Consider the following 15,023-nt stretch of genomic DNA (forward strand, 5'->3'; position numbering starts at 1 on the left):
TATGTGTGTGGTATGGAATTATCCTTAAGATAACACTTGCTAGTGATAAATTCTTGCTTTAAAAGACAGAAAAATGGCCATCTATACATCTCAATTAAATTATATGGTTTGTTTTGGAAAGGACCTTAAAGATCATCTAGCTCCAGCTGACTGCCATAGGCAGGGAAACCTCCCATTCCCGATTGATAACTATAAAATTCTTTTAACATTGCCTTAATTCTGTCAAACAGTTCTAGTATAGAACCTAGCAGTGTTTTCCTGTAGTGTTTTAAGGATTCTGAATTTAAAGAACCTGATTCTGTGCTGATTGCAGTAACTGGCAATTTGTAGAGGGTAGGATTAGTCTCTTAGTGATACAATTACAGGTGTATAGAAAACAAATCATGTTTGTAAAGATGTAAAAGGATACATGATGCAGCATTTCTGCCTCGTGTAATTCCACTGATCTGAGAAAATGGAAAGCTGAGGAACATTACGTTTCATGAAATACGTATTGTTCTTTTTTCTTAAAGCTACGACTTACTTGGACTGATAACTAAGTTGTTTTGAGGCATGTTCATAGAATCATAGAATTACCCAGGTTGGAAAAGACCTTGAAGATCATCAAGTCCAACCGCAGCCTAACCAGTACCCTAACTCTAAAAACCCTACACTAAATCATATCCCTGAGCACCACATCCAAACGGCTCTTAAACACATCCAGGGATGGCGATTCAACCACCTCCCTGGGCAGCCTATTCCAGTACCTAACTACCCTTTCTGTAAAGAAGTTCTTCCTAATATCCAACCTAAACTTGCCCTGGTGCAACTTGAGGCCCTTTCCCTTCATCCTGTCACTTGTCACCAGTGAGAAGAGACCTGCCCCACCCTCACTGTAGGAACCTTTCAGGTACTGGAAGCAGCCCATCCATGTTGGCAGCCCATCCATCACAAACATCACAGCTTTACGTTACTGATCATTTTCTTCTTATAAAAACGTGAAGGTTTAAACATTTACATTGAAGTCACCGTTCAAATCATTCATGAAGAGATTATTTTCTTGCACTTTGGTTCATGGGCAAGTTGCAGCCTTAGTGTTTCAGGATTGTCCTTTAAATGATACAGAAATCAGCCCATTTTTTGGTCAGAAAGCACTCTCCTCCACACACTTGAGACTCTTTTATTCTCTTTGCCTCCTCTCTTGTCCCTAAAAGTGAGGAAAAAGTTTGCCAAGAAAACACATTTGTTTGGGCCATGGACAGAGGCAACTGATACTCAGTTGTAGTTTGGATTGCAAAGCTGGTAACAGCAGAGGGAGCAGATAATGTTGAGATTTCCTCTGAATTCCTGCTCTGTTTTCCTCCTATGATTACAGGCAGCTAGTGTGACTGTTCTCAGTCAGCATTTCCCACAGTCCATAAGACTTATCTGACAGCTGAGTTCGTGTCAGCTGTCCAAAACTAACTGGGAGATATCTTCCTTTTGCCACTCCTGTGCTGTTAGTGCTTATCAGTGACACTCTCCAACTTAAATGGCTGGTTAATTTACAGACGTACTGAGACAACTTCACTTCTACTGCAGCTCCACTGTGTTCAGAGAGTTGCACAGGGAAGGAGTTTGGCCGAGGTGTCTGAAAAGTGTAAGTGGTAAGAACATGATATGAGCAAAATCAAGAGCTGTGCCACAGTCAAAGCAAAAAGGAAGCCGAGAGCTTTGGCAAGGCTCCCACTTCAGATTTCTGGGGTGTGATTCAACAAGGTGTTCATGTTTTACAGCTGGTGCTACAAGAGAAAAGATGTTATTTTACGGGAAAACAATTCCAGTGTTTCCACATCAAAATGAGCCTGTGTTAGAAAAGAACCAAAGGAGAAATAACTCACGGGATCGCAGAACACAAATTCTATTGAGAATCGTGACCACTTTCAAATCCGTTAGAGATTGAAATGACACTGAGATTTTCATACTCAAGCTGAGATTTTTTAATGAGCCTACAATGGCTAAATACTGAAATCCCACTGAAAGTGGCCCCCAAGCACCTTTTCTGTCAGTGGGAGGAGAGAGGCATTCTCAGAATGTAAAATCTTTTCCAGCTGGAGCTAGTCTTCCTCCACAGATCTCCTCCAGCAGCGCAGCCAGGCAGCCGTTCTTGGGTGGGATGTTATAGGACAGCCTTCTCCCTCCATCTCCCCACCTCCTTTAGTTCTCTTTTAACAATGGGTTCCTAATATTAGGGCTTATGAATCTCACATCTATTACTTTTGACATTTTCTTAGATTTTTTGACTAACAGATTGTTAGAAAGACTGAAGTGTAAAAATGAGCATCTTAAAATAGTTTAACTCATTTAATTCAGTTAGCCTGAAATATCAGCACAAACAAACATTGCTGTAATCAGAGCACTTTGTTCATTGCTTTGCAGGCTTCTCTACACCATACATATTTCCCGTCTACTATGTTTGTTTCATATAATCCTCTGGGCTCTTTTATCTGAGCTCATTCTCTTTGTATCCTACTTTGCAAAGTCCAGTTTTAGTTCCTCCTGTCTTACCATTTCCATCGACTATTCTGTTTCCTCTTAAATGCAGAGTTGCTTCTCAGTCTGCTTACTCTTCTGCTCATCATGACTTACGGTATAGTAGTCTCCTCTCTCTTGGCTCCACCCCAAACTTCTGTGTCCTCCAGAGCTCCCAAGTCCTCTATGGTGCTCAGTGAAATGGGCAATGGGCTCTACAAGCTCTAAAGCCACGTGTAACACTCATCTCCTTAACTTTGCCATCAAAACATTTTCTTGCTTTTCTTCTAGCTGGTCAATTATCCTATTATGATCCACCACTACATCAGATATGAATATGGGTGACTTAAAATGATGGCTTTTTTGTGCCGCGGTAGGGTATTTCTAGACTAAATGCCCAAACATAAGTATATCCAAAACACAGCAAAGGAAGCTATAATACACCCAGTCAGAATACGGAGGTAAGATCCACAGTGACTCTCTAAAAGAAAAGAGAAAGCATTTTCATGGGAAAACAGGAAGAGATAAAACTTACCTGGGCTTTCCAAGCTGGTATTCCAGAGATCTTCAAAACAGATAGGAATCAACCTGAGAAATGAAAGTGTGCAAAGGAAATATTTGTCCTTGTATAAAAACTTTATGAAAGATCATAAACAGCCACACTAAACTTGTTTGTCTTTATAAAGAGAGGCTAATAATAGGTCGCCTATAAGACCTTTATGAGGAAAAGTATTATTTAAAGCTTCTATGTCTTGACAGATGAGTGAACAGACAGCAAAACTCAAGATTTCCTTGGGTGGTGAGAATCAAATTCAGATCACCAAAGCAAGGTGATTTGACAGCTTCAAAGCAAATGGGATTTCATACCTAAGTGTGAGTTAATGCTGGGAATGATTGAAGCATGCACTGATATCACATTCTTGATGAAGTGTTACCAGTTCAGAAAAACACCTAAGCAACATCATCGACAACTTAATGAAAACAGTCCAGTAAAAGCAGCTGGTCAATTTACAGCACTCATCACAAAAGCAAATCAAATGCCAATTTATGTGAACCATACAGAACAGTGTTGATTGTACTGTAATCACAGAATTGGGGAACTATAACACAGTCATTCCAGCACTGCCAACATGGCAAAAGAGAAGGTCATAAAGAATGATACACATAGAAAATACAATAATTTTACTTAAAGAACTAAGAAGAAATCATACTGCAGTAATAAATTTCTACTCATGTTGAAATTAAGGAATATCCGTTGAGCAGAACAAGTAGCACCCCAAATTGCTGGAACCTGTTTTCCCAACAATAAGGACCCTTCTGTGATTCTAGGATTCTAAGATTAGGTCAGTCTTTGTAGGCAGGTATCCTGTCCCTGGTGATGTTAGAGAAAACCTTGAGTTTCTTCAGCTGTGCACTAAAAGGTAATTCCTACCTGTACAAAGTAGAGTTAGGTGCTACTGTGACTGTCCAGCATCGTATACTACCCAGTTTGCATTTACCCTGCTCAGCTATAAAAGATGAGCTATAGGACAGGGAGTAGGAGGGAGGAGAATAATCCAAGTCTGTGTAAGTCCTAAAGGTGGATAATGTTTCCCAGATGAAATTTTATTCTTTATGACTTGACTGACAGCAATGAGCTCCTTTATATCCCTGCAAAACCATTTAGCAACATTTCAGAATAGAAATGGGGAATGGCCAATGACTGTCAGTCCAGTCCCATTGCAGTACAGTGCAGCAGGTGATGGGAATGCTTCCTCGAGCTCTGCCTTTGGCACACTGGGCAGTGACAGAGCAGTCCCTGGTCCCTGCTGTTTCCTTTCTTGGGAATTAAGCTGCTTTACAACGAACAACTTTCCATCCCAAGAGAGAAAAATCAGAGTATCTTAATATTTTCTAGCTTTCTCCCATGGTGTTTGATGTTTCTATTTATGTAATGGTAATTTCATATCATGCTAAAATGCTGTTAAAAGCAAACAAGTAAATAGCATAGATTTTTTTTTTTGTCTTTTACAAGGAGAAGCTGGGCTCTATCTGGAAGATCACAATAATTGTTGCTCTAAGTGGTGGGGACTATTTCATTTTCACAGTGGCATTCTTTCATAGAGTCTATGATTACACAGCAGCACATCACTGCTGTCTTAAATTCTGCTGCCCACATGTACGTAGTATTGTCCATATAAAGATATAATACAGCTTTGTTTCTGAGATACTCTATATTGACTGAAATTAAGCTGTTTTGTGAACCCGCTCAACTACATGCAGAAAGTAAGAATAGTGTAAGCAAAATAAACATGAAGAAGATAAAAATCGGGTGTCAAAAATCAGTTTTAGACTTCCAGTTCGCAGCTATTGAAGTTTTTCCTACCCAGTTATATGAAGCCATTGCTGAGACAATATCAGGCATCCTTTGATAACTTTCTTCCCTCCTGCTGTTTTGAGCAGTGTCAAGGGCAGTACTATGAGCCTGTTCGTGTTTCAAGCAAAGAAAGGAAAGCCCTCAGTAACTCACGGCAAACTGCTCTCAGCTCGGCTCTAAAATCTGAAACTGCAGTTGTTACTGCTGATTTGTTAATCTAACACAGACATCGACATTTCCTGGTTACTGTAAACAATGAAATGCTTTTGGAGTTAATGGAATACAGGTGCTGCCTGACATTACCAAAATGTTCTCACAGAAACAGAGACATTTTTGGATAGAAAGAGCTGTAGAACCACCTAGGCCAGCCCCTTCTTCACAGTGTGAACATCCTGCTTCTCAGTGGGAATGCCCACATTTGTTAAATGTCATGAAACAAGCATTCTTCCTGAGCTTAAGTTCCTTAACACCAGCAGGAATCAGGGTACCACTGTGCTGCTGGAACACAGACCAGCATAAGGTCAGAGCTGGGTGATGGAGAGGGCTTAGGTGGGCTCTGGTCTGCCAGGTAAACATTCCCCATGGGGCTTTGGGAAAGGATGCTCAACCAGACTTTGCTTCATGTAAGACCCAGACAATGCTGTGACCAGCTGGCCAGTTTATTGGGCTAGCAAAAAGAGATTTAAAATCAGCCTTGCTGTAATGACTAAAGACCTCATATAACTATTTAGGTTAATAGGAGTGAACTTGGGCCTCAACCAGATCATGACTTTTGTCATTAGAATTTGCCTACCTGAAATCCTATCCTCTATTGCAACTGGACACGACATTCTTTATTTTGTGTAAAAAACTGTTAGTGGCACTGCTTTGCTGTTACACAGCTGCTATGCACAATTCTTTAAATGTCTGCATTTCAAGTCCATTCCATATTCTCAAAAATCTGCTAAATAAGTTAAATAGTAGATGTGCAACAAGTAGCGAAGGAAGCTCTGTAAAAATGCACAGCTTACAACATATTGTTACTGGCAATATCCTCCCATCAAGGAGTAGCTTGAAGTCTGGGAAAGTGTGCGCGCACATGAGCTGTTGCGTAGCTGAAGTTCTTATAAGTAAGTTGGTCTTGGCAACAACTCCACTGCTTTGTTGTTAGAACCTGTTGTCAAAACTGATCAAGTTTGACCACGTAATCCAAGAGAGTTATACAAAAACAAAAAGAACAAGCTCCTGGGTCTCTGAACCAATCTCCAGATACGCTATGCGCTGAATTGCTACTGACTACTGCAAGGCTTTCTTACACAAATGCTCCAATTACTTCAATTGTGATGATAACAACAGCTGGAAACTTGAAATAATTTTTTTAAAAAGTCCTGGTTTATACAAGGTCCCAATACAATATTAAGGAAATGAGAGCTTTGAGAGCAAAGAAAAATGTAATTTAGAGTAGTATATTTTTGTCAAGCAACTAAGAAGTGGGGAAAAAGAAAACAGATCCCAGAAGCTAGAATGAGAAGAATGGGGGCAATATTCTGTGCTGAGACATTTCTTGTTTCAACATATCTGTGCATGTTTTCAGGGACATTAATCATCTCAAAATGTCAAGCTCTTAAAAAATACTGAATTTAGACACATAAAACGTATTCCACATTCCCAGTTGCTTAATCTTTGAAGAACTGTCTGTTTCTACAGTGACCAGCTTTGCCCAGCCTAGGCTCTTGTATCTGCAATATGCTGTATTTTAAAGGTGTCCACAGGGCATCTTATGAAAGGAAGCAAAAGTTTATTGGCATTTGGTTCATTTCGGCCATTCTTCTCCACCAAGAGATAGGCAAGAACTTCTGTGGCTGCAGGACACTGAGAATTTCAGTTTAAGTTTTTTCTTCTGCTAGAGGTGGGCGCAAGAGGTGCTTCTTTTAATTAGGCATCTGCCACCTATGCCACAGTTACCTTCCTGTTCCTTTTTTCACCACTCACAGAACTCCTACCTCTCACACAGGGCCATCCCCTGGAGTTCAGCATTCAAATCATAGAATCACAGAATATCCTGAGCTGGAATGGACCCATAGGGATCATGTAGTTCAACTCCATTCTCCTGTGACATCGTAGGCTGAGTTAAAGAAGCAAAGAGAGAAAGATAGAGGGATTATTTGGAAAGAATGTGCAGGAGGTAACTACTGCTGAGATGTGAGAGGTGGAGAGAAGTTAAGGTTGACTGGCATGTGAAAATCCAATTCCACTGTAAACTGGGAAAATGGCAGTTATTTTCTATAGGAAGGGAGGGAGTGAGGGAGGAGGGAGGGAGGGAGGGAGAGAGAGAGGAGAGAAGGAAGGAAAGAAGAAGGAAAAAGGACAGGAAGAGAAGGAAGAAGGAAGAAGGAAGGAGGAAGGAAGGAAGGAAGGAAGGAAGGAAGGAAGGAAGGAAGGAAGGAAGGAAGGGGAAGGAAGGAAGGAAGGAAGGAGAGGAAGGAAGGAGAGGAAGGAAGGAAGGAAGGGAAAGGAAGGAAGGAAGGAAGGAAGGGAGGGAAGGGAGGGAGGGAGGGAGGGAGGGAGGGAGGGAGGGAGGGGGGGGAGGGGGGAGGGAGGGAGGGGAGGAGGGAGGGAGGGGAAGGGGAAGGGAAAGGGAAGGGAAGGAAGGGAAGGGAAGGAAAGGGAAGGAAAGGGGAAGGAAAGGGAAAGGAAAGGGAAAGGAAAGGGGAAGGGAAGGGAAGGGAAGGGAAAGGAAAGGGAAGGGAAGGGAAGGAAGGGAAGGGAAGGGAAGGGAAGGGAAGGGAAGGGAGGGAAGGAGGGAAGGGAAGGAAGGGGAAGGGGGGAAAAGAAAATGTTCTCTAACTTACATTCTGTGAGAAATTATTCAAATTAATCAATGTCAGAAGGAGCCTGCTGGGTGAAAATCATGGTTGCTCTAGAAAATCTTCTATCCCTTGTATGCCATCTCATCTCTTTCTCATTTACTCTGCCTTGATAGACATGGCCTGGTCTACTGCAGTGCATCCCAAAGGCAAATACAGTCACTGTTCACTGCAGCTCACCTGCCTTTATGTTACATCCAGTGGAGGTCACTTGGCTGAAGGCTGTAGGCCTTCCCCCATCTATCATTTGCTCGATATTAAAAGCTTGATTCCCACAGTCTGTCTGCACAGGATGCCAGCTTTCATTGTCTTCTCATTACATTTTCATTATACTGGCATGCTTTCTCCAAAACTGCCCCTCATGTTTGGCAGTTGGTCCTCTGAATATATTAAGATATCACATTAACCTCCCTTGAGACCGTCTTGTAAATTGCTTTGTGTCAGTGCCTCCAAACTTAACTCTAGTGTGCGAACACCAGTAGTTATTAAACTGGCCAGCATTGTTTTATTGTCCTCTTGCACGCTACCCGTCCTACACCAATTAACTCCTCTCTCCACTGGAGTCTTGATTTATATTTAGTTCTCAGTCTCCTGAGGGCAAAGATTGTATTTTTGCTCCATCCAGATTCTGCTTCTAGGTGCTTTGATAGTACAGTTTATTATTAATAATAAATTACCATCTGTCATACGAGCAGAAGAAAAGCTTGATTTCCCCCCACACCCACCCCCTCCATGCCAGTTTGAGCAAGGGAGGTGGAGCACAGTGGAACAGCAGATACTTTGTTACTAGGGTCTATATCTGAGCCTGGAGCCTCTGCACATTGAATTCTGCAAGAAGTCTGTATTCTTTGAGCATTAATCACTGCGAACAAAAGTGAAAGAATCTGGCCCTGACTAATGAAAGCCAGCAGTGCTCTGCTGCTGGCAAAATGCAGGGTGATCCTTTCCCAGGGCCTCGGAAAGCTGAAGTGGGGAGGGATGAACAGACAGGTGCCAATCTCTCCATAAGGAGAGAAGCTGCTTTACAACTGATCCCCATTAAAGCTACCTTGAAATGATGATCATTTGCATACAGAAATAACAAGCAAGGAGGGCGTGCCAGGGAACCAGCTGGAACATTCTGTCCTCATTCACACTGATTTTTATTTTTCTCTCTCCAAAATGTTTGTTTGTTGACTTAAATGTAAAAGAGGACACCTACTCCTCTGCCCTTGGTACTGTTCACATAACTTCGACCACAGCACTGGCATGTAATTCACTGCAGTCTGCTACTGACACAACAAGTACTGGGAAACCTCAAATCTTTTCTGCCCCTCTAGTGGTTACCCAGACTTGCAACACTGGTCTCAGGACATTTTGGCCTGTGACAGAAAACAAATTCCAGAGCTGTAGGACCCCCAAAGAGATAAAGATCATTGCCAAAGTTATAAATATCACTCGCTGTGTTTATATCGAGACTGAGCAAGTATTTGAAGCTGTAAAAGCACAGCAACACCACTTGGTTGTATGATAGATTTCAAGAAGCTGCATTAACTTACAGTCAGTTCCTGAGGTGTATTATAAAGCTTGGTATTACAGTGATGAACATGAGCGATCCCGTAATACTAATTGATTTCTTCTTCTGTTTTGCTGTTTCTTTTTAAGAGATACAAGTTGAGGGGCTTGCATCCACTAAACAAATTCTGACTGCCCATAGCTGAGCTCTAGAGGACAAGAAGAAAAGAAGTTGCACTCGTACTGTAGTCTTTCAGTGGTCAACACATGACAAACCAACGTGCTGTCATCCTTTGGCCCAATTCTGTGCTTACCAAATATATGGGAGTTTTTATAGTGACTTTATTAAGACTGAATTGGGCTGCATAACAGAACCTGCAACAAATTAAAAATGCATTGCTAATGAGAGGGCAGATAATATGCAGTATCAATTAACTTGACATTTAATTACCACAGTGATTGGGAGGAAACATAGGTTGCTAAATACGAAATTAGAACATCAGACTTTGGTGCCACAGTGGCATCAGAGCACGGGTCTAATCAGGTTAGATTTGTTCCCAACATCGTACATGGGTGCAAGACCTCCAGAGATAAAACACTGCCAACATTCTATTGTCAATTAGAAAAGACAGACATCATGGTTAACTTATTTTAGGGCAGCTGGGAATTTTCTCCTTTTCATCAAACACCATGTTTTTATAGCAATTGATCTCAACAGAACCATATTGGCATGACTGAATGAAGCAGGAAATCTGCTCTTTCTGTGGAAAATCCATCCTGTTCAGGATATCATAGTCCTGCAGACAGGAGCACTGGTTATAGAATCACAGAATCATAGAATGACTTGGGTTGGAAGGGACCTCAAGGATCATGAAGTTCCACCCCCCCTGCCTGGCAGGGCCACCAAACTTCCACATTTACTAGATCAGGTTGCCCAGGGGCCCATCCAACCTGGCACTGAACACCTCCAAGGACGGGGCATCCACAACCTCCCTGGCAGCCTGTTCCAGGACCTCACAACTCCAGTTGGTTGGTCCAGTCAGTTGGTTACTTATGCCCTTACCCAAAAGATGCGTGTGAAGGAGGTCCAGAAGGCCACCTCTCAGTCACGCTCTAACATCCTAAAGAAGGAGTGGAACATCTTTGACCTGAGAATGATCCCCAGCGCGTACCTTCCTTGCAGCAGGTTGTGTAGCACTGCTCATACTGCAACTGCTGCTTTCAGGTACAATGCATCAGAAGTACCCAGGCTGGTAATTTGATTTCTGAACAACTGATTATGATTAAAGACATAGAGTGGGAACGAGCCAGTTGCTGCATGAGGTATTTTCTCATTACTCAGTAGCAATGTTTTCTTTGGGGAGAAAAGTACAGTATCTGATTGTGCTGCTGGATTTAATTTTCCACAATAATGGCAGGTACCTGAAATTAGAAAGATTTTTGTCAGTGCCAGCCACAGAATCAGTCGAGGCTTGTTAGTTCTGTTCTGCTGCTGATTATGAAATACAGCCGTATCGCTTGGGTTTATCTCAGTAACCTGCAATGAGATAACACAGCATTAGCACTTTTTAGTAACTCAGTGCTAATTGGCCTTTCTCAGTAAACTGAGACGTCTAAGAACATTTCTGATAAAGCAGCATCTTCCAAGTGGTACAAAAAGGAAGAGAATATTTATTTAAGCGTTCTGGCCATCACAGACAGCAGCGGGAGAAATGAAGACCATCTTCCAGACAGGCTGGATGTGGCAAGAGGGCACCAGCAAGCATGGCCACCAGGGCACTGCTGAGGTCACACTGATGAGTGACACAGACCAGGACCTGTGGGCAGTGACATGATGATGTGGTACAAAACCTTTAAAACTGAAGTTACACCTTCATATATAGGCTGTGTCAGAGCTGATCTTTATATGGTTGCTGAGCAAGGTATCAGAAATGAACTACTAGGGTGAGAGTTTGTGGCCTTAAGTTGCGCCAGAGGAGGTTCAGGTTGGATATTAGGTAACATTTCTTGTCTGAAAGAGTGCGCTGTGCACTGGCACAGGATGCGTAGGGAAGTGGTGGCGGTGTTCATGAAAGGTGGAGATGTGACACAGAGCGACCTGGTTAGTGGGCATGGTGGGGATGGGTTGGCAATTGGACTAGGTGATCTTAGGGGTCTTTTCCAACCTGAATGATTCTATGATTCTATTATGCAGTGCTTATCTCTGCCTGGTTCCCAGCTGATGGGATCCCATGGCAGAGAATGAGCACTGAGGGAGTTACTGGCATTGTCTGTGTTTGAGAGTAATTAAATCAAGTGAGGCAGAGGTCAGAAGCCAATTTACAAAGCCGAGGAGCTGATTGTAGGAGTTGTAATCCTCCCTCCTCCCATTAACATCAGCAGGTGTGGGGGTATTTACGTGGCTATGCTGTCCCCCATCCAGATGTTGGGTACATATGGCCCTGTAGGACTTTGTCCAGTCAGATGGAGGGAGGATGCTGTAGCTGGAACTGCAGGATGAGCAATATACATCTTCACAAGTTCTGTAAATCACATCATGTCCGCCATATCAAATAAAATAGAGCAGCTTAAGAGCTGTAAGCATTTTAAGAATGACAACATCAGCAGGTAGGCAAAGGACAGTAGTGTAATTGAGTGTTAATGTGGAATACAGTTGTGTGTTTGCCTTTAGTTTGCGTGGGTACTGCTGACATGGCGGTGACAATTTTAATTTAAACAAGATGAGGGTATCTGTTATGTTTGACATGATGGCTCCACCAGGGTATATTCTGCTGCTTCAGTGCACAACACTCATATCAGCCTCTTCATTGCACATCATGGACACTCCACAAAAATAGAAAGCAGTAAAGAATGGTTTGTAACCCTATGAAATTAAGCCCCTATTGTCCTTCCTTGCTATCTCTCTTCTGCCAGTAATGCTGGGAACCATCCGCTCTGTGGGCAGCCAGGATAGGGAAAGGGCAGTTATTACTACAATATTTCCCAGATCCCAAAGGAAGGAGAGGCCCCAGCTGGGCTTCCCAAATGGGGTAAGGGCATGATGTTGCTCTCTGGCTTGTCTAGGGATGGAGGAATCGGGATTCCTTTCTGTCTGCCAATGTATGCAAGAGGTGACTGCCAGAGTTCAGTTGTGAACATTTTCAGGAGCTTGTTAAAGAGATAATATAAAGGGGGAATGGGAGGAATGAAGCAGGGGGAGGGAGGCGGAAGATCAGTGGGTGGCACACAGAGAAAGTGGTAAAGAAATAGGAGCTACGTGGTCTAGAGGAGAGTGAGCTGAACTCTGGCGGACAGTTGATAAGCAGAGACCTCAGAAAGACAGTCTTCTTCTGGCAAATGTGGTGTTGGGGTGAAGTGGCCATTAGTACTTTTGAGGGAAAGATAACCCCCTGCAGCCAGCTGCGCTGTCACCTCACAGCCTCCTCAGCCATCACAGTGGAATGGGGCAGTGGGTGCTGTGGGCCCTAGCAGGTCAGGCTGCCCCGAGTTGGGCACCGGGGGGTTCTGTGTGCCAGCCTGGGCCTTGGCACCGGGAGACGGGACAGAGCTCAGATGAAGGCTCCCAAAACACGAGCGGGGTCATGAGATTTAGGAGCTGGCTCACAGGTGATGCACAGAGCACCAAGGCGCTGAGCTGCCTGAGCCCGAGGGGAGCGGGATCAGCGGGCAGCCGGCCCCTCACAGAGGGGGCGACCCCCGGGCCCTCCGACGGGGCCGCCTCCCGCCCCCAGCACGCCGCCCCGCAGCGGGGCCGGACCCCGGGGCGCCTTCCCCGTCCCACCGAGAAGGAGGGAGGGCGACGAGCCGCCGGGCGCCGGGGTCGGGGCGGCGGGGGAGGCCGGCGGACGAGCGGCGGCCCCGGGGCGGGGGCGGGCGGCGCTCAGGTGCAGGGGCCGCCCGCCCGGAGCGGCTGTGACGCGGCTGCGGCGGGGCTGCCCCGCGGCCCCATGAGGCCGGCGGCACGGAGCGGAGCGGGGCTGCTCGGGGCGGCATGCGGAGCCTCCGAGCATGAGCGGCCAGCGCCTCCCGGCCAAGGCGCAGCTTCGGCGGTCGCTGAGCGAGCAGCTGCGGGACTCCACCGCCAAAGCCTGGGACTTGCTGTGGAAGAATGTCAGAGAGCGGCGGCTCGCAGGTCAGTCCCGCAGGGGCGCTGGGAAGCACCTGCATCGGGGACTCGAGCGGCACGGGCGGCGGGGCAGGGAACCCCGCGGGACCGGCAGCACCTGCCCAGGTCCCGGCGGTCCTGCCCTGGGTTCTCTGCGGGCACTGTCTGAGCAGCACGGAGCACCGAGGGCTGGTTGCGCCTCCGGGGATCGGGATCACCTGCTGCCACATCGCGTTCCCCGGGGGGGTTTGCGTGTAGAGAGGACCGTGAGTCCCAGAGGAAAATGGACAGCTTCGTTTCAGGCGCTGTGGTTGCTTTTGGAGCTCCTCGCTGCTCCTGGAGCATCCCCGGGTGAGAGCAGCGGGACAGCGCCGGGCAGGGGATGCGGGACGACGGGTCACCGCTCCGTAACGGCACATGCACTCGGACAGTGCAAACATAGGGCTGGTCTGAGTGTGTGAAATGCTTCGTGAAGTCAAAGATTGAGTGTCCATGGAGTTCGAGGCAGAGTTATTGCACTGCAAAGCTGTACATCAAGATTTATGAGCAGCACTGTGTGTAATGAAGGCTAATTGGTAAAGATGGATTTCTCTGCCACATCCCACACAGCATTAGGAGCTTGGTGACCTTGTCCAGGGCACCCCGACGTACTGGTGGTGTATAAATGGGGGTAAAGTGTGTGATATAGGCATCAACATTGTCTCTATGGCACGGTGGTTCATATGTACAAATTAACAGATGTAAGTGGCAGGGTAAGTTTTGCAGAGCAAATCTGAAGCAAATAGTTTCAATAGTGAATTAGCAAACCATCCAGTTCTATAGCATTACGGTTACCCAAAATATGAATATCTTTGGGTGCAATCTGCTTGTTCCTCTGCTGGAAGGCAATGCCAGCAGACGCTCAGCCATGACACTGCCTGCTATTTTTTTTTCTTTTTTGGTCAAAGACAAATATTGCTTGATTGAGCAAAGGACCTGGGCAGGCTGCCACGAAGCTGTAGCCAACTTCTTAAATCCACTGTGTATTAAAATTGATGGAGTCAGTCTTCATGGTAGGGGTGGATAAAACTCTAATGTCCTGGGTTTATGCATCGCCGTAATTTAAGTGCTGTTCATAATACACTGGTGAGACGTGAATACACGTGCCCTTTAATCAAATGAATTATCTGACAGCATAACAAAATGTGTACAAATAACATCTGTTGATTCCAATTATGTTCTGCTGTTGAGATGCTTTTATGTCTGGAGGATTTTTGTCCTTGTTTCTATGTTTATTTGTCCCTCAGGCCCCTGTAGTTGTAGCACATATTGCTATGCCTCTTCCAACTTTTGTTAATGGGAAGTTGGGAATTTAGGCTGGTCTTAATGTGTCATTACTTGCTGGTTCTTCTCCACTGCAGTAGACCAGACTCCACTCAGGTGGGCAATGTACAAGTTTCCTCTTTCTTCCCAAATATACAAAAACTATGTCTTCGTGCAGGTTGGAAGAGGCCCAGGAGGCCTGCAATGCTCCAGATGGGCTCAGCGCTGGGAGCAGGGCGGGCTATTCAGGGCTCTCTCCAGAGCTCTTAGAGAAGATGCTCTGCAGCTGCATTCTGTGCCGAAGCAGAGGGCAGCACACAGCTGGGCAGTGGAGCAAGAAGCACAGCCTTGGCTGGAGCAGGAAGAGAACTGAGCCTTGGCTCTACTGCTCTCAGATGCACAGCATGGCTGGGCTGCTGTAGGAAGAAAG

General features: G+C 45.2%; 1 protein-coding gene across 5 annotated transcripts in view; it reads left to right on the forward strand.

The window, feature by feature from the left end:
* Nucleotides 1-15,023, forward strand: part of STARD13 (StAR related lipid transfer domain containing 13) — a 269,538-nt gene that overhangs the window by 116,202 nt on the left and 138,313 nt on the right. The window contains exon 1 of one of the 5 annotated variants that reach the window (XM_015852037.2): nt 13,119-13,318. The exons of the other annotated variants lie outside the window; for them this stretch is intronic. Within the exon in view, the coding sequence (XP_015707523.1) occupies nt 13,195-13,318 (124 nt within the window). The 5' untranslated portion in view covers nt 13,119-13,194. Of the gene's footprint in view, nt 1-13,118; nt 13,319-15,023 lie in introns of those variants that run through there. 5 annotated transcript variants of the gene reach the window in all.

The sequence above is a fragment of the Coturnix japonica genome, chromosome 1 (genome assembly GCF_001577835.2).
Source record: "Coturnix japonica isolate 7356 chromosome 1, Coturnix japonica 2.1, whole genome shotgun sequence".
In the NCBI taxonomy this organism is placed as follows: domain Eukaryota; kingdom Metazoa; phylum Chordata; class Aves; order Galliformes; family Phasianidae; genus Coturnix; species Coturnix japonica.